Source organism: Euleptes europaea, chromosome 2 (genome assembly GCF_029931775.1).
Source record: "Euleptes europaea isolate rEulEur1 chromosome 2, rEulEur1.hap1, whole genome shotgun sequence".
NCBI lineage: Eukaryota > Metazoa > Chordata > Lepidosauria > Squamata > Sphaerodactylidae > Euleptes > Euleptes europaea.
In genome coordinates this window covers 91196404-91215233 of record NC_079313.1, presented here as the reverse complement: position 1 = coordinate 91215233, position 18830 = coordinate 91196404, and the positions used below count along the sequence as shown (strand labels likewise).

The following is an 18830-nucleotide window of genomic DNA, read 5'->3' as shown; positions in this document are numbered from 1 at the left end:
AATAATTTTATTCTCACCAGTTGCACTCAAATGCATGTATATTTAGATCGGGGTGCAAATGAAAATGATTGGTTTACACTTCTGTTAAGAGAATTCTTAATTATTTATAGTTGCTATAACTGAATTGACAAATGCCAACTTAACTGATAAATTATATTTGGTAAAATAAAGATTACATTTATTTATAAGGCTTCTGGTTCTCTTTATTTTGTTTAAGAGGAATTAGGGACCTACCAGGTGAAGATTTTGGTGATAAGTTACAATTAGTATTTCAAATTCTGCCCCATTGCTGCTGCTGCCCAGTACCAGGTTTGCCCAGATTTTTTGTGTGCCACAGTATTAATGGTGCTAAGCCCTCCACCTTCTCACAATCAATACTGCCTATGTCCCTTATTACTTCCATAAGCTCCCCCTGCTTCTCCAGCTAAGGGACTTGCATATAATCAATGTGTATTGTTAAAAAGAAAAAGTCCAAACTATAAAGAAAATTGTGCCCTGATATAGTGGTTAGGCTCATTTGAATAAAAGTCCCAGAATCTCTACAGTACTAAGGCTGAAATGTGCATTGCTTTTACTAATGTGCCTCTCCATTCCCTGTACTTGGATATGGGGACAGAGCTGACTTTTTGATACTCTTGGACATGTCAGTGGCTTTTATTACTGTACCCATGCCGTCCTTTCAGAACATCTATCTGAACTGGGAGTTGAGGAGTACCACGCTCTGGTGGTTTGGCTCCTACCTAGAAGGTAGGTTCCAGAAGGTGGTGCTAGAGGCCTTTGTTCTACCAATGATGGTATTTAACCTCTACACGAAACCAGTTGCCACCCCATCATCCTGGGATTTGGGATTATTCCATATGCTGATGATGCCTTTTCTATTTCTCCTTTTCATTGGGAGTCTGATAGAGCAAGGGAAGTCATGTGTCTGGAGTTGGTGGTAGGCTGAAAGAAGATTATTAATAAAGGTACTACTGTGGGTGTGGGCCTTGTTGAACCCCCAATACTTTTGCAGCCTAAAGTAGATGGAAGGGCACTCCCGTTTGGACCAACTTCATAGACTGGAGTGCTTTTGGATCCACCTTTATCTTTAGAGATCTGCATTGCTTTCATATGTCAAAGCCCCTTTTCACTAACTTATGTACCAGTTGGATACATCCCTTCTTGAAATGGAACTGGCCTGCTGTGTTCTAGTTCTATCAGTTTTATTATAGTAATACACTGTATGTAGGAAATTCACCTGGTTTAAAATGCTCTGTTGATAAAGATATACCACAGTGAATTGTCTTATAAGAGTTATAGGTGAAAATTTTGTCCTATCTTTCCTCTGTTGAGATTCTCCCTCAGAAAAGTACTTGAGTCTGTTACTCCTGTCCTGTTGACAACATGCACAATCAAAGCTTAAGCCCCAGGTGAATGCAAGTCTCATCAGGTCTTGGAAGAGGGTTCCTAAATGTCACCCACTGCCATTTTCCTGACCTGAACTGGCTCCAGGAAGCTGGTATTTGCCATATTGAAGAACCTTAACTCCTGTTGGTGCATGTAATCTTACCCAATAGAGCAAATAGTGGTTCCTGGAACTGTTTTAGGTCAGGAAAGTGGCAATGGGGAAGACAGGATTAAGATGGACATGCTATGAAGTCCTTGTGACCCACATACATGTCATTAAGCCTTGATCTGAGTTCCCCTACTGCTTGAAGTGAGCTTGGTGATGACCAATAGGGCTGTTTCTTTGGAATATTCTTCTCTAAGACATTTGCCTGGTGCCTTCCTCACTGATGTTTATACACCCGGCAAAGTCAGCCTTATTTCAATAAATGGCTGGCTGATATGTAAGTTCTTTGCTTGGTCTGGATACTGCTGCTGGCTGGCTGGCTTTTTTTGTAAGACTAGTTTACACTAGGTTTTTCAGAATAGATGCCACAAAGGTCTTGGACTCAAATCCTAATGCTCTAGTCTTAGAAATTAATGGGCCACTTTTTTGCCAGCATAATCAATGTGCAATCAAGCAAAACAGTGCTCCCCACAAATCTGTTCATGGATTTCTGCTTCCTATCTTGTTACAGTTAATATAATTTCACCACGCCCCTCACAAATCTGTTAAATACCAGGGCTGGATTTTGAGAACACACTTCATTTTCCTCCACAAAATACTCCAGTCCAAAGTTTTTATCCAGAACTAAAGACAGATAACTGAAGGAGGATAGGATGACCTAGGTGTGAACCTGAGTTACCTATTCTGGGTTTTTTTTTTTGGGAGGGAGGTGCAAGGGAATCAATCCTAAACAGCGTTAGCATACTTCTAAATCCACTGATGCCGATGGGCTAGATGGAAGTGTAACACTGTTTAGGATTGCACTGTAAATCTCTGTGAACGTCTGACATTTTTTTAAATTACTGTTTTTGCGAGAAAATACATAAACAAGCCATCACACACTAAAAGAGAAGCCTAAGAGTTGCTGCCTGAGTTACAATGTGCTTTTACTACAGTAGCCAAAAATTTAGCCACATGCAAAGTTACTTTTTAAATCTTTATCACTTAGTAATAGGGTTGCCAGATCCCTCTTCACCACCGGCGGGAGGTTTTTGGGGTGGAGCCTGAGGAGGGCGGGGTTTGGGAAGGGACTTCAATGCTGTGGAGTCCAATTGCCGAAGCAGCTATTTTCTCCAGGTGAACTGATCTCTATCAGCTGCAGATCAGTTGTAATAACAGGAGATCTCCAACTAGTGCCTGGAGGTTGGAGACCCTACTTAGTAATCAAGACAATTTAGCCTCTAAAAAGAGTGGAAAAGGAAAAATAAATTCAGTTCTTAAATCTGAAAATTCAGGACAATCCAAAAGAATATGATCTATAGAATCCGTTCGGTTAGTACTACATCTGCAGAGTCCTTTAGAGTATGGAATACCGTTAAATCTTCCTACCAGCACTGCCGATGGCAAGACATTCAAACGCACAAGCATAAATGCCCTTCTATACTTTGGAAGAGAAAATTCAAACAAGGTATTTTGGCATTTTTGCCAGGGGAAGAATACTAACTATGAAAAAGATGAACATACTGTTCAGGCTCTAACTAAAATATAATGTATTTTCATTGTTAAAGCTCTCCCCACCCCATATTTTTCATCCTTGTACCATAGCTCCCCAAAATCAAGTCACCAATTTTTATATGAGAAGGTAGAGAAAACAGCCATCTGTCCTATAGTGTCAAAATCAGATTGAATGCTTAAAATAACAAGTATGAACAGCACAGATAAGGTAGAAGGTCACATAGGCTGAATTAAGCCTGACTAGCTTGAGTACACAGAAGGAAGGAATTAGGAGAGGGACTGAAGAGGGGAAAGTTAAGTACATCAGTGAGCACCTGAAGGTGTTTCTGCAAAAAGATTTAAGGTCTCCCATCCTAGCAAGGACTGTTCACAGGTGTTTCATTTTTAATAGGAAGCACAGATTTGAGGAGGACCTGGACCAAGATTCTTAATAGGATTGGGAATTTTTAAATATATTTAAAAACAGGGGGGGGGACAAGAAGGGGAGGGGAAGTCGAAATCTGGCAACTAATTTTAAAAAGTATATATAAAGATAAAAATATAACAGTGGTGGCATTAAAGTCCCTCCCCTCTCCAAACCCCGCCCTTCTTAGGCTCCACCCCAAAAACCTTCCGCCAATGGCAATGAGGGACCTGGCAACCCTACTTTAAGGTGATCACTAGAGTTATATTTATTTATTTTTTATTTTATAATTTTTATAACATAAAACAAAATAAGCAAATAAAATAATAATACAAAGAAAATTAAAAAAGGAAAAAAATTAAAAAAAAGAAAATACAAAAGAGTATTTATATATACTTATTAATACATTCATGGTTACAAAATTATAAAGTTCAAAAAGATACCCCTTCGACCCTCCACCCAGCTTAAAAAGTGACCCCTCACCCGATTTTTTACCATTTTCATTTGGGGCATCAAAGTGCCCCCCCCCCCAGTGCTATTTTTCACCTACTCAAGATTGCTTTTAATGTGGGATAAAGGCATGACTAAACTGAGGCTGTCGTATTTTGGTCACGTCATGAGACGACAAGAGTCACTGGAAAAGACAGTCATGCTAGGAAAAGTGGAGGGCAGCAGGAAAAGAGGAAGACCCAACAAGAGATGGATGGACTCCATAAAGGAAGCCTTTAATTTGCAAGATCTGAGCAAGGCTGTCAAAGATAGGACATTTTGGAGGACTTTCATTCATAGGGTCGCCATGAGTCGGAAGCGACTTGACGGCACTTAACACACACACACACAAAGGCATGAAATCAGAGGCCGTTTAATCAGCATGACGAATCTCCTAATTATTTCAGCGGGTCTTGCAACTAATTTCCTAGCTCACGCCCCCTACGCTCCACACCGGCAACGCATCGCGCAATCAAGCCCTACCCTTTCCCCCCTTAAAACACTACACGTGCCTCCGCTCGGAGCTATCCGCAGTTAAGCTCTCCGGGTGCATGCCGGGTAATGTAGTTCCCTTCATAAGCCGCTGAACCCCCCCCCCCTCCCCAAGCCCTCACATGATAGTCTGGAGAATGCGGAAAGGAGCGGCTGGTGGCAGAAGCTGCTGCAAGGGACGCGCTCTGGGGCGAGTGGCGCGTGCCCCGTTCTAAAAGAAGGAGGCGGTGGTTCCAGTTTCAGTGCACCGAGCAATACAGAAGCGTTTTCCTTTCCCGTTTGCAGGGCTTGGTGCGTGAGAGCGGTTGGGATGTGTTTAGATGCGTGTGTGTGTGTGTGTGTGTGTTTTTCTTCTTAAAGAAGATGGGATGGGCGGACCTACTCCCGGCGGACAGCAATTTTAAAAGCCGCAGCGGGCCGGCTCCCTGAGTTCCCGGCAAGCGCTCTCGTTGGCAATAGGAAGCTAAACGCGGAAGTTTGGAGCCAGGTTTTGGTCCCCCTTCCTCTTAGCTGCGGGGCTCGCGCGGCAGGGAGGTTCGCTTTTCTCTGCGGGAGTGCGATGCCGCTTGCCGACGGGCAGGGGTGTTGAGGGCTGGGTCGCCTGCGTTGGGCGCGCGGGTCTTCTCCGTCGAGGACAGGGAGGCGCCCCCTTTTCGCACGTGGCGGAGCACTCCGAGGACCAGGCGGGTCGTGCTGCTGCTGCCCGCCTATCTGGATCCTTTCCGAACATGGGTCATCACGACCATATGTTCAAGGTGCTAATTATCGGGGACGCCACCGTTGGGAAGACCTCGCTGGTCCAGCGGTATGCTAACGATAGTTTCAACAAGCATTATAAATCTACTGTGGGAGGTGAGTGGTTTTCTCTCGCTCTCCTTGCACGTTCAAGGACATCTCTGCAATGAATGATGGGTTCTAAATATATTACTTTAAACACTGTTTGACATGCTGTCTGATGAATATGTAGAAAAGAGCAAGAGTCCAGTAGCACCTTAAAGACGAACAAAAATATTTTCTGGTAGGGTATGAGCTTTCGTGAGCCATAGCTCACTTCTTCAGATACGAAGTATCTGAAGAAGTGAGCTGTGGCTCACGAAAGCTCATTCATATCTGAAGAAGTGAGCTGTGGCTCACGAAAGCTCATTCATATCTGAAGAAGTGAGCTGTGGCTCACGAAAGCTCATACCCTACCAGAAAATATTTTTGTTCGTCTTTAAGGTGCTCCTGGACTCTTGCCCTTTTCTACTACTGCAGACAGACGAACACGGCGACCCACTGTGATGAATATGTGTGTGTTTGTATGGTTTTTGGTTCCGTAAATCCAACTCTTTATTGGGGCTGGCTGACTGCAGGCTTGCATAGTCTACTTATATGCTAGAATCCTTGTGGTCTGTGCCTTGTATTACATTTACCAAGCTAAAGTGCATTTTCAGGCTACCCGAACAGTTAAGGCATAGCTAATTGTATAGATAATTCACAGTGGGTAGCTGTGTTAGTCTGTCTGCAGTAGTAGAAAAGAGCAAGAGTCCAGGAGCACCTTAAAGACTAACAAAAATATTTTCTGGCAGGGTATGAGCTTTCATGAGCCACAGCTCACTTCTTCAGATACACTTCTGAAGAAGTGAGCTGTGGCTTGCAAAAGCTCATACCCTGCCAGAAAATATTTTTGTTAGTCTTTAAGGTGGTCCTGGACTCTTGCTCTTTTCTACTAATTGTATAGAGGGATCTTGAGTGTGCTGTTGTGCTTAAGGTCATTTTTTTAAAATGCCTTGCTGGATCAGGCAAGTCTACTGTTTTTGGCAAGCATCCTAGGCCTTGATAGTCCACTAGAAATTGTTCAGTAGCCCACCTATGGACTCTGTCTTCTGTCTCCTTCTTTCTGCACCTGTTCTATCTGTAGGTTAAAGTTGCACTCCTGCAACATATCCTCAGGAATTTTCGTTTCCCCTTAAAACGCTTTTTTCGTAGCTTCCAGCCTGATGGTGGATTCTAGTAAGTGCGCCAGTTTTCAAACTCACATGTCATTTGGCTGGTCTGAACAAAAGGCATTGTGGAGATTGTGCAGTCCTTTTAGGCAAATATATATTGATATGAATTGGAGAGGAAAGGTTTAGGCTGGGTGTGTGTGGGCAGGGAGGTCCTTTCTGGTTTCTGCATTTTGCAAGTAATCAGTTGAGTCTATTGGTTAGCTGCCCTCTTAAGAACAGAAGTATGTGTGATATAATAAAGACAGGGTGTGGAGAAGGGAGTGAGAGAAAGCAAGCACCACAGTACTTTCTTGAGTTACTTCCTACATCTTGATGTTATCAGTTTTGGTGTTTCTGCATGCAACAAAACCACACAAAACGTGTGATGTTTTGGCCCAACAGTGTGGCTTTAGTGATGAGCTCATTCTCCGTAAATGGTGGGCTTGCTAAGATCTTCTGAACTTAGTGCAGGGTTGGTATCCAGACTTTCCTTCCCCTCCCCCTCCACGCTTTTTGTGTGTGTGAAGCCTGTGGGGACGTGACAGCCTCTTTGAATGTTTGCTTCACGTGTACCACCACCTGTTCATTCCAAGACTCTTCTTTAACATTCTGTAGTAACTGTGTCTTGAATCTCTAAGTGACGCCTGATGATGAACTATTCTATGTTTATCTTTCACTAGGAAAATGACCAGTGGCCAATAATTTAGCCTAGTGTTCTTTCTTGGACAGTGGCCAGAGATAAACATTTTCAGAAGAAATGTTTTTCAGGGAGCGATCCTTCAAGTCACTGTCAATAACTTGCAGGTTCTTTATAGGCAACTTAGATTTGAGGAGCGTCTCTGAGCTAGTATCCACAGCTGCCTCTTACTCAGTAGTTATTTATTTGCTTTGTTTATACCCTGCTTTTCTCCCCTGTGGGAAACCAAAGCAGCTTACCTTGTTCTCCTCTCCTCCATTTTATCCTCACAACAATCCTGTGAGATAAGTTAGGCTAAGAGTGTGTAACTGGCCCAAAGTGACCCAGCAAGTTTCAGTGGCACAGTAGGAATTTGAACCTGGGTCTCCCAGATCCTAGTCTGACACTCTTAACCACTACACCACACTGTCTCCAAGTGTGTTCTGTCTCTGTAGATGTTTATATCCTGCTTTTCTCCCCAATAGGTACCCAAAGTGACTTTCCAGCATTGTCACCCCTCTGTTCTATTGTCACCCCTCTGTTCTATTGTCACAACAGCCCTCTGAGGTAGGCTAGACTGAGAGAGAGTAACTGGCCCAAGATTACCCAGCGAGGTTCTATGGCAAAGTGGGGGTTTGACCCTGGTTTTCTCACCTCCTCGTCTTTGTAATCCAAGTGAGAAAGGTGCACTATAAATAATGTAACTAAACGCTACCCACTGCATCACACTGGCTCTACCCACAATCTTTTCTTTAAAATCCAATTCACAATATTGGTCTTTGGCTTTTCTGGAAATTTCCACGTGTGAATTGATTTTGGGAATGTTCCTTCTCCTTTTCTGTCTGAAGAGTCTAAACATTTTGCTGTTGTGTCAAAGCTTGAAAAACAGTCACATTGTGAGATATGGTGCAGTTGTAGATCAGTCGGGCTGACATCTGTTCATTAGTTGACATACCAAAAAAGCATACCTTGCAGTAGCTGAGACTGCAGATAGTTTGCTAGCAGAAAAGCACTTAAGCAAGTTTGAGGATACAATTTGGATGTAGTGTGTTCTTTTTTTCATTGCAGAAAAAACGTTTTTTGGCCCTAATGCTGCATTGGGTCTTAGGTTTATTGGACTGATTGTACCTTCTTTGCGTTGATGTTCAGTGACTCTAAGCACTCATTGGCCAAATGGGAAAGGTAATCAACATGCAAAGCCGAAATGAATGTTAACAGCAGGGTGCTTTGGTGGTGAGGGCTTTTTTTTGCTTTCTTAGGTTTCAGTCCTAAACATTCTATGTGGAAGTAATTTTTATTGGAAACAATGGAACTCCCGCAATTTAAGCATTGGCTTGATAGATACGTTTTAAAAATGTATATGCACCCTGAATATACTTGACTGTTATTCCCAATTTATAAAATGGGGGTAATAGCACTATGTGAATTTTGTTCATTTTCAGCCTGGTCTTCATTTTGAAGATTCATTATAGATTCTTGATTCCAAAATCAACATTAAAAAGTAGTAAAATTGATGAAAATCAATAAAAGTGTGGTAATTGAGGCAGCAAGTAAAACAGAATGAAATTGATAAGACTGTCAAAGAGTGCTACAAACAGCAAATCAAACGGAAAGAAGCAGCTTGTGTGTCTGAGTGACCAAAAAACAACTCAGAAGGCCTGGATAACTAGGTATGCCTTTACCTGGTACCGAAAATTCAATAAAAGTGGTGCCATGTGGATGGTTGAAAGGGAGGGCAATCTATATTTCAGGTGCCATGCTGAAAAGACCCTCCTTCTCATAACAGTACTCTTCACCTCAAATAAAGGAGAAGGGGGGTAACAGAACTTCAGAGGATGCTCTCAATTGCTGGCAAGATACACATATGGGAAGAAGCAGTCCTCCCTGTTCCCAAGCCCAGTTTCTCAGGACTTTGATATGGAGGTATCAGTATAGTGAGCCTAATTCCTCTTGTGAGACACACTGGAAGTTTTCTTAATTGCCAATGTTTCTGTTATGAGTAGGTTTCCTTGCATGTGGAATTACATGGTTCACAACAAAAAGCATTGCAAATATTGAAGTCACAGTATGAACAGTGAGAGAAGCGACACCTCTTGCCATTCTGATTCTAAACTCTTGAAAAGAAACGATTCCTGTAGAGTTCTAAATGTCAAGGCCTGGATATTTATTTTTTTATGCATTTTTATCATGTCCTCCTTCCATGGAGATCAAGGTGTGGTGGAAAATGTTCCCAAGTTTCTGCCAATGTATGTCAACTCCATAGGGTTTTCAAGGCAAAAAGACATTCAGGGGTGGTTTGCCGTTGTTGGCCTCTGGACTTCCTTGGTGGTCTCCCATCCAAATACTAACTAGGGCCAACCCTGCTTAGCTTTTGTAATCTGATGAGATTGGACTAGCCTGAGCCATCTGGGTCAGGGCAAATCAGCATGGCATACATCATTATTCCCTCCTCCAGTTTATCTCACAACCACCCTGTGAGGTAGGTTAGGCTGAGGGACAGTGACTGGCCTAAGGTCATCCAGCAGATTTCCATGGCAGTATGGGAAGTTCTGAAGAAAGGTCTATAACAGGGGCAAAAGTGGACTGTAAGTGAAACATCAGATCCTTGAACTAACCATCTCTTGATTTAATAGATTCACAGCATGAGGGAAGCAACCCCCTTCCCATACTTTATTAACATCTTCCCATTGGGGAGTTTAGAATGATCTGTGTCTGAGGTCACTAACATGGAGTCTACATCCTACTGAGGAGCTGATGTACAAAGGGCACGCTTTCATCCCCCTGCATTTATGCACCTGCTTAATCAGTTGCTGTGAAGTGGGAAAACTGTTGTGTTTTGCTTCTTTAAGTCTGTCGTCCCTTAAAAATTTCCAATATTTCAGAACCACTGAGCTAGGTAATAGCTGTGGACCACTCGCCATCTTCTTGTTTGCAGTGAGTTAGGGTCTTGTGCCTTAGGAAAAGGTGCAGTTCTTGAGTGTCTGGGTGGCATTTTGTTTTTGGACTGGATCAGCATGTTGGCTATTGCATTGTTATAATAATTTGCCTCAACTGGAGCTTGTGAAGCAGTCACTATCGTTCATGATATATTAATAGCTATGGAAGATAACTACTTGCAAATTTAGAATGTTTATTTGGCAGTTCAGATTGTTGCTTATTCCTAATATATAGTGTGTGTTACATGCCATTGTCACTTCTGACTTATGGTGACCCTATGAATTAATAACTTCCAAAATGTCCTATTAACAGCCTTGCTCAGGTCTTGCAAACTGAAGGCTGTAGCTTCCTTTATTGAGTGAATCCATCTCGTGTTGGGTCTTCCTTTTTTCTTGCTGCTTTCTAGTTTTTCTAGTGTTGTTGTTTTTTCCAGTAACTCTGGTCTTCTCATAACATGACCAAAATACTATAGCCTCAGTTTAGTCATTTTAGCTTCTGAGGAGAGTTCAGGCTTGATTTGATCTAGAACTCATTTATTTGTCCCTTTGGCTGCCCATGGTATTCATAAAACTCCTCCAACACCACATTTCAAATGAATCAGTTTTATTCCTGCCTCTTTCTTTGTTGTCCAACTTGTATATCCATGCATAGTAATGGAGGATACTAATGGAATTATCTTGATCTTGGTCTCTAGCAACACTTCCTTAAGGGTCTTTTCTAGCTCCTTCATGGCTGCCCTTCCAAGTTGCAAATCCCCTTCTAATTTCTTGGTTGCAGAGTTCTTGTGCCCAACATTACTTCTGGGCAGAGGCTGTTATCTACCAGTAACTTCTCAGGAGAATCTTGATGAGTTTTAGCACTGGGGAGAAGAGAGATGTGCATGTTCATGCTGGAGACACTGACCCTTGTGCTTAAAGCAGATACGATGGTGCCGTAGATACCATCATATTGTAATAAACATTACCGTGCAGAACAAGATGACCTGTTAAGAAATGTTATAATATGAAGCTTTTACTTTAGGGCAAATTAGGGCATGTGTTCTTTGTGTTCTAGGATTCAGGACTTTTAAAGTGTGTCAGTACATACATGTATGTGTACAGTCTTTATCCAAAGTTACTTAGGGTAGCAAGAGCCATTTTTGGCTTGTTTCTGTAGCATTTTGGGCACCAATGGAAGAGGGAGAATATAGGAAGTCACACTACACAGGCAGAAATCCTTTTGTCCACGGAAACACTCTGGTGGATCCAAGCCAATGAATGGATGCAACTTTTGATTTCCTATGGTGGCTGTGGTGGAAGGTTGCTGCAAGTTGACAGTTTGCCACTTTTCTACAACTACCGTACCTAGAAATTTTGGGTGTGGTGGGACACAAGGTGACGGTGATGCATAAACTACAGAATTAGAATCTACAAACCAGCTGTCCAAAGCACAGTTAAAACCAAAGGGGGCTTTTTAAAGCAACCACTGCATGCTTAGTGGTCATCTCGTTTCACCTAAAATTCTATGAAACGAACACAGCTAAATAAATGCTCTAGCTTGAGCATGACATCTTTCCCAATAGGACCACGATGGATACTGTCAAGACAACAGGATGGAGTACAGTGTTATATTTTTGTAACAAACCTAATACAAATCTCCTGTAATGTTCAAACATCATTCTCACATCTCCTGTAATGTTCAAACATCATTCTCAAAGTATAAAGCATAATTGCTCAATGGGAACTAAACCTGCGCAATTATTTTGCCCAATTCCTAATCAGCTCTTCTTATCTCTTTTCTTTCTTCCCTTCCATGGTTGCCCAGTGGACTTTGCTCTGAAGGTGGTTCAATGGTCAGAGTCCGAGACCGTGAGGCTACAGCTATGGGACATCGCAGGTGAGCTATGTTTTGTTCCCTGGATCTTTATAGCATTTTAACTTTTACCATAATTATGCCACTTATTTTCAGCAAAGCCACTTATTTTCAGCAAAGCATTACTTCCAGGTGCTGTTTCTGTTACACAAAAAATAAGTCCTGTCCGATGTAGCTAGTATTTATCTCTACAAGAGTTGGAGCTTTGGAAACTGAAGAGTTCCTTAAAACAGATTTGAGCACTTTGGTCAGCAGTAGGGAAATGTCATCTACAAGGTCAGAACTTATTTTATGGTGTTTGGGGAGGGGCTACAGCTCAGTGGTAGAACATCTTGCTTCGCATGCAGAAGGTCCCAGGCTCGATCCCCAACACCTCCAATTTAAAGGGCCAGGTAGTAGGTGATGTGAAAGGCCTCCATCTGAGACCCTGGAGAGCAGCTACTTGCCAGTCTAAGTAAACAGTATTGACTTTGTTGGACCAAGGGTCTAATTCATTGTAAGACAGCTTCATATGTCCGTGTGATGTTTAGTGACCCTGTGTGATGTTTAGTGACCCTGTGTGATGTTTAGTGACCCGTTGTGTTGTCTATTTGTACTTCTCTCTATCTGACACACCTAGGGAATTGAACGTGTGAATTCTAGCCAGACAGCAGTTGAAACTTCCTGGTGTTCCCTGTTTACAATTTCAATCTATTGCTAATCAGAAGTGGCACATCTCTAGAATAATTCACTAAATTTTATTGAGCTCTAAGGTGGGACTCCTTTTTTGTTGCTCTTAAATCCATTATGATTATGAACATCTGCCTTCATGCATTCCGTCCAGCATATTTGACTTCGAAAAACCTTTGGAAGGGGTTATTTGTGCTCATGTATGATAATAAAAACATTTTGAAAATGGCTTCCTCTTGAGGAAAAAAATTACTGCCTTAGTGCAGTTTAAAAACTGCTCATAATATGTTTGATATAAATTAGGAGCAGAGGATATTTATCAGAGCAAGGGATGTCACCACAACATATAGTTAAGTATCATGCCTTGTATATCAAACCCAATATTCAGACTTTGATTCCAGTACTCGCAATCACTTTTCTCTAATTCTGAACATCCAGAGTTTGAAAAGGGAAGCAGAAGAAATTAGTCTCACTGTTTTATTGACTCTCCCTCTTGCTTCTTGATGGCTGTATGAGACTTATTGAACTGGAGCACTCCAAAACACATGGCAAATGCGCTTTTGACATGCTCTGAAACAGGATACTTTCAACCTATATGCAATGTCTGCATTAGTCCTAACAGACTTGGTGGTGGCAGTTTTTAAATATTAGTCCTTGGTGTGACTGTTTTAGTACTGTGCAAATACAGTAGGGTTGGTGAATGAAAAGAAGGACAAAAGGGAGAGGAAATACTCATCTCTATCACATAATCTCTATGAACATCATAAGACTGTTTGCATTTTGCCTTGGTTGTTATTTCTGTATTTGTGTTGTCATTTCTGTATTTGTGGAGGCTGTGAAGGCTAACTCTTAACTGTGTGGGGCACTAGGGACTGAGTTGGAGAATCTTCATCTCAAGATAGCGATTAAACCTCCACCTTCCACTTCCAGGTCAAGAGCGCTTCACATCCATGACTCGGCTGTACTACAGAGAGGCGTCAGCCTGCATTATCATGTTTGATGTCACCAGCATTACCACCTTTGCCAGCTGCCAGAAATGGAAGCAGGATTTGGATAGCAAGTTGCAGCTGCCAGATGGAAGTCCCGTCCCTTGCTTGCTGCTGGCTAACAAAGTGAGGGAGTGGGCTGGTCCAGCTTTTCCGCTCGGCAACTATCGGTGGCAATCCTGGGTGGGGGGCAGGGGAGCAGATGACAAGGCTTGGTTTGATGCCTCCTCTAGGGTTTATTGGGAGAGGCAGAGAGCAAACGAGTGGTTTGTTGGTGGGGGGGCAGTAGTAAAAGGGCAAGCGAAAGGAAATCTTCTGCAAAGGCAAGGATGAATGATGGCTTGCAATTGTCTATTCTGGTTACTCCGTTTTAGCCCACTGGGGTTAGGGAGAACATTTACTCTATACATTCTTCTTATTTTCCTTATCTCATCCTGGAGCATCAAGTAATATCATGTCTAGAGGCAAGATGTTGAGAGGATGGATTTGCATCCTGTTCCAAAGTAATTGCTTTACTGTAATCCTTTGGGAAGACTTGGTAAACAGGCTTTCCTTGTGCTGAGGGTTTGATTGGCATGTTAAGGTTGAGAAAAAGCTTTCCCACTTACCTGACTAGTTGACAATCTGGGGCAAAAACTGTTTGCCCTTGGCTTGCTGTTTTGACTCACTAGCTTAGGTCATCTGGTGGTACTTGTGCATCAGGTCATTTATTGGCAGTGTCTCTGCTCTCTGCTTGAGGCTGGCTCCCATCAGGAGGGCATAGGATGACCTGTGGGAAAAATGGGTGTAGTGGTTAAGAGCAGTGGTTTGGAGCGGAGGACGCTAATCTGGTGAACCTGGTGGGTTTCCCCACACCTACTCATGAAGCCGGCGGGGTGACCTTGGGCTAGTCACAGCTGTCTTAGAGCTCTCTCAGCCTCACCTACCTCACAGGGTGTCTGTTGTGGGGAAGGGAAGGAGATTGTAAGCCGGTTTGAGTCTCCCTTAAGTGGTAGAGAAAGTCAGCATATAAAAACCAACTCTTCTTCTTCCCTTGCTTGTAGGAAATCAATTTCACATAGTCAATTTCACTTTTGTGGGGATGCAAAGGGATAATATCCATCTATGCTAGCCAGGAAATCCTTGGAAAGATGCAGATGTCAGTGTATATGGTCTGCTGAGCTAGTATGTACACACCGTGTCTGTTACATAATAGGGATACACAATCACACCCTTTGCAATACTTGCTTAAGCATTTAAAAGTTTGTTAAGCGACTTTATTGTGTAATGGGTACCAAAATGACAGCATCTTTTGCTGCTTTCTGTCTGTTGTGGCGGATGAGCCCACAGGAGAAGTTTAAAGGATCTAACTCAGAAAAAGCAGGATTATCCACTCCAGGTTTTAAGCAAGCAAGATGACGTCCTGTGTTCCCCTTCCCCAACTAAACACTCCATTGCTGCCTCAGTCTGGTCCTCGGTGTTTGCCTTATTCAGATATGTGGCTTGTTGGTGCTGCCTGTGCCTCTTGGGCGGTAAGTGATGGTGGCTTCTAGGAGGAGCAGCTGCCACCACCAGGCAAGGGAGCAAGTTGCAGCAGTTGCTGTGCCTCCACCTAGGTGCTATCTCCTCTTTCCTTTGTGTGAGCCATTGGTGGCAGCAAAATGCCCCTTCCTCTGGATAGTGGGGGAATATTTGTTCCCCTTTTATCTGAGGGGTGGAACTGTTGATCCCAATTCCAGTGGCAGCAAGAATGAGCAAGTGCTGATGGCCCCCTAGGAGCATCAGCGGCCCTCCCCAAAAGTCCTGAGGGAGAAGGGAGGTACTAGTTGCTTGCTTTTACCCCGTGGGTGGAAGGGTAGTTCATCACCACTACCTATTAGAGCTACAGAGCCAAGGACAGCATAGGCTCCTAGCAGGACCAGTCCTTCCACTGCTGTTACAGCAAAAAGGGGCTGATAGCTGTGGCTACTGTGGTACTGGTGAGGGTCAATGGACTGGCAGGGGCTCTAGGGTTTTGGTGGCTGCCTGCCAATGCTAATCATACCCATTGGTAGGAGTATCTCTGGCTGGCATTTTGCAGTCCTTGGACCAGTTCAAATGTGGGGGGAGAGACTTGTTCATTTTGTAACTACTACATGCTTAGGGTTGCCAACTGCCCGGTACTAGCTAGAGATCTCCTGCTGTTACAACTGATCTCCAACCGATAGAGATCAGTTCACCTGGAGAAAATAGCCACGTGGCAATTGGACTCTATGACATTGAAGTCCCTCCCCTCTCCAAACCCTGCCCTCCTCAGGCTCCACCCCAAAAATCTCCCACAGTGGCAAAGAGAGACCTGGCAACCTTACACATGCTGTCCTTTCCCCATAATGAGTTTCTGGGTAAGATCTGTGCTGGGGATCCCTAGCTTGTTGCTCATATTCTTATCTAGCATGGTACTCTAACAGATTTGAAAGGTGGATGGTGATTCCTTAATCCTGTAGAGATAAACCAGGCTCAACTCTACCGATTGGGTCCTGAATGCTGGGGTAAATTCACATCATAATGAAGGTTCATGGATTTTTATTTTTTAAGGATGCATTCAGACTCCTAGGTTCCCAGCTGAACATGGTAGTAGTATTGAGGGACCTGCAATCCTTTCTTAGCTTCTTTAGAAACAAAGAAATGAGCCCCAGAAAAAGATTATTTTAATGGTTTCCATTGTCTTATGCAAATATATGCTTGATGAGGATTATCTATCTGCTTCAACATAATTGGCTCTTAACAGAAGAATGGCAAAAGAGGGAATGATACCCCTCCCATTTCCTTTTCAGGATGAAGGGGAGGCGCTTCATAGCAGCATTTAACATAATTACTCCAAGAAAGCGGGATCAGAGGATAAACAGCTGGTTCCTATATATTGCTATTGCAGGTTTGCATTTTAGGAAGTGAATATAGCTACACTGATTTTAGTTTTCCTCATGAAACCCGCTCTTTTTGACATGAGTGATCATTTTCTTCCCGTTTGTTTACTGCCCTACTTTTTTGCCGAGCCTAACCAGTCTATTTAGTTTTGTTTTGGCTTTTGTAATTATAGAAAAGGACCATGGTTTTTATGGGGTTCCTCAAAATTTGGTCTTTTTGTTGCTGCTGCTGCTGTTCTTGTTCAAGCAGTGTCAAGTACCAACTGCTCGAACTGAGCTGTGCAAATGCCCTAAGAGGCTGATGTTGCTTTAAAATCTCCAGGGGAACTGTGTATGACCCTAGCTAGATCAAGGAAGCCCCCAAGCCCTTGGGAATAAGAGGTATGCAGTCGCAGAGCTTGCCTGACCAGTGAGGGGGGGGGAGAATCAGCTGAGTTAAAGCTGAGATCCCTCATATGGCCTTCCCCCCCAGCCATGTGACTGCAGGCAAGGGTGGAGCTAGGGTCACCACCCCCAAGATTCTGCCTGAAAATGTGGCCATCTCTGACATGGAGGAAAGGAGGGATCTCCATGTGGGTGCAGGCCCCTTTGAGACATGAATTGGAAAGGAAGCACAGTATCAAAACCTGCCTTGACATCAGTGAAACTCCTTTTGAACAGTGAAAACTTGAGCATAGATTGGGGCAGAGCTGCATGTTCTGACCCGCCACTTACTATGCCAGTTTAAGCTGCCGCTGCATCAACAGTTATAGCCTTTTCTTATAATAAGAATCCGAGGGGTGTTGTCTTGCTGTATGCAAACTTGTGACTGCAACAGAGAGAAAAAAAGACATGTGCTGGCTTGCTAGCAGTTTTAAAGGGAAGTTGAACATTCCTGAATTTTCTTTTCCAGTGTGACCTTTCTCCGTGGGCTGTGACCAGGGAAGAAGTTGATCGCTTCAGTAAAGAGAACGCTTTTACTGGCTGGACTGAAACATCTGTTAAGGAAAACAAAAATGTAAATGAGTCTATGAGGTAGGAAAAGTGGATTTTTAAGAATATTCCTTAGGCCCCTGAGAAGCCTCTGCTCACATGTAAAAAACCCTACACTTATTTGTCAAGGGGTAATTTCACTCTAATGTTATGGCCTGGGGTTGGAGTTAAGACTGTTAATTTCAGCACCAGAGGTATTAAATTGGTTTGTAATGAGATGGCTACCTTTGAGATAATAGTCATGGTTTAGGATGTAGCAAGTGGCTCTAGACATTTGAGCTATGGTGAGTAGTACATGAAGTCTGTAACAAGCTTGCATCCCTTATAGGTCAGGCACAGCAGAGAATGCAAATGTAATTTTTGTTCAATTGACTATAGGTGCCTTTGGTTGTGGTCATCCTCAACGAACTCCATTTGGTGCCGTGTTAACTGTGTGAACAGCTGTCTTCAGATATTTCATTTGGGACTTGATATGAGGAGCACATTTCAGTACAGTTGAACCAGATAACCTCTCAGATGCTTACTCATCTACTGCACTGGGGCTACTTAAACAATAGTCAGTAAAGTGACTCAATAGGCCACATTAGGCATTTAAAGCAAAAGCTTATGTGGAAAATTAGTGTGAGACTTAAGAGGAACTGGTTAGTAGCAGGGAGGACTGGGAAGATGAAGCTGTAGAGCCGATGACAATTTTCAATAGTGCTAGACGTCCATAATTACATGGTTCTCTATCTGAACCATCTGAACCCCCTCCATTTTGGAGAAGCTATACGTGTCTTTGGTGGTGCCAAATAAGTGCTCTCAATTCTTGCTCTGTAACCAAATTCTGTTGCTTCCTAGAGTCCTTATTGAGAAGATGATGACTATGTCATTGAGTGATGGAGACTCCTCTGTTCCAGGCCATGGAGACTACATCAACCTGAAGGATCCATCCACACCCAACTGGGGATGCTGCTAGCTGCACATTCAACAGCAACAGATCAGGAAGCAACAGGGTCTTTCAAACAAGTATTGGCTTGTTAAGAGTGGTAGTGAATAATTTCCCGGCATTGCTGCAACAGTAGGGGTGACTGAAACGGCTGTTTTCAATGTTAGGAGCCACACAGTGTTGACTTTTGCCATTCTATTCATCACTGAAGCTTGGATTGACACTGGAATGAAGAATTTTCCTCTTGCTGCAACCCACTGCAGGTCAGGGAAAGTCTGCACCTTAGTTGATCAAAATGCTGGTTTAGGAACAATGGCAATAGAAACCTTAGCTAGGAAGGGGAAGCCAAAGCAACCTGGTTGTGCCTGTCTTGTACGAATGCTCTGTCTTTGCTCTCCCTTTGGAACAGATTGCCTTTAATGTCTTAACTGTGGAAACAGGCTTTGGACTGTGATTATCCTTCCTTCTGGCACAGCTGCAGAATGGTCTTACAGCAACTGTTGTTGTGGTGCAATGTTTGCCTTGAAAAGCT

At 43.1% G+C, this 18830-nt stretch overlaps 1 protein-coding gene across 1 annotated transcript; it reads left to right on the top strand.

Annotated features, from left to right (window-relative positions):
- Positions 1-5158: 5158 nt before the first annotated feature.
- RAB29 (RAB29, member RAS oncogene family) lies at positions 5159-18423 on the top strand. Its single transcript, XM_056867733.1, has 5 exons — positions 5159-5282; positions 11814-11885; positions 13461-13642; positions 17291-17412; positions 18211-18423. Exons 1-5 carry the CDS (start codon positions 5159-5161, stop codon positions 18326-18328), a joined length of 618 nt encoding a protein of 205 aa, XP_056723711.1. The 3' UTR covers positions 18329-18423.
- Positions 18424-18830: the final 407 nt, after the last annotated feature.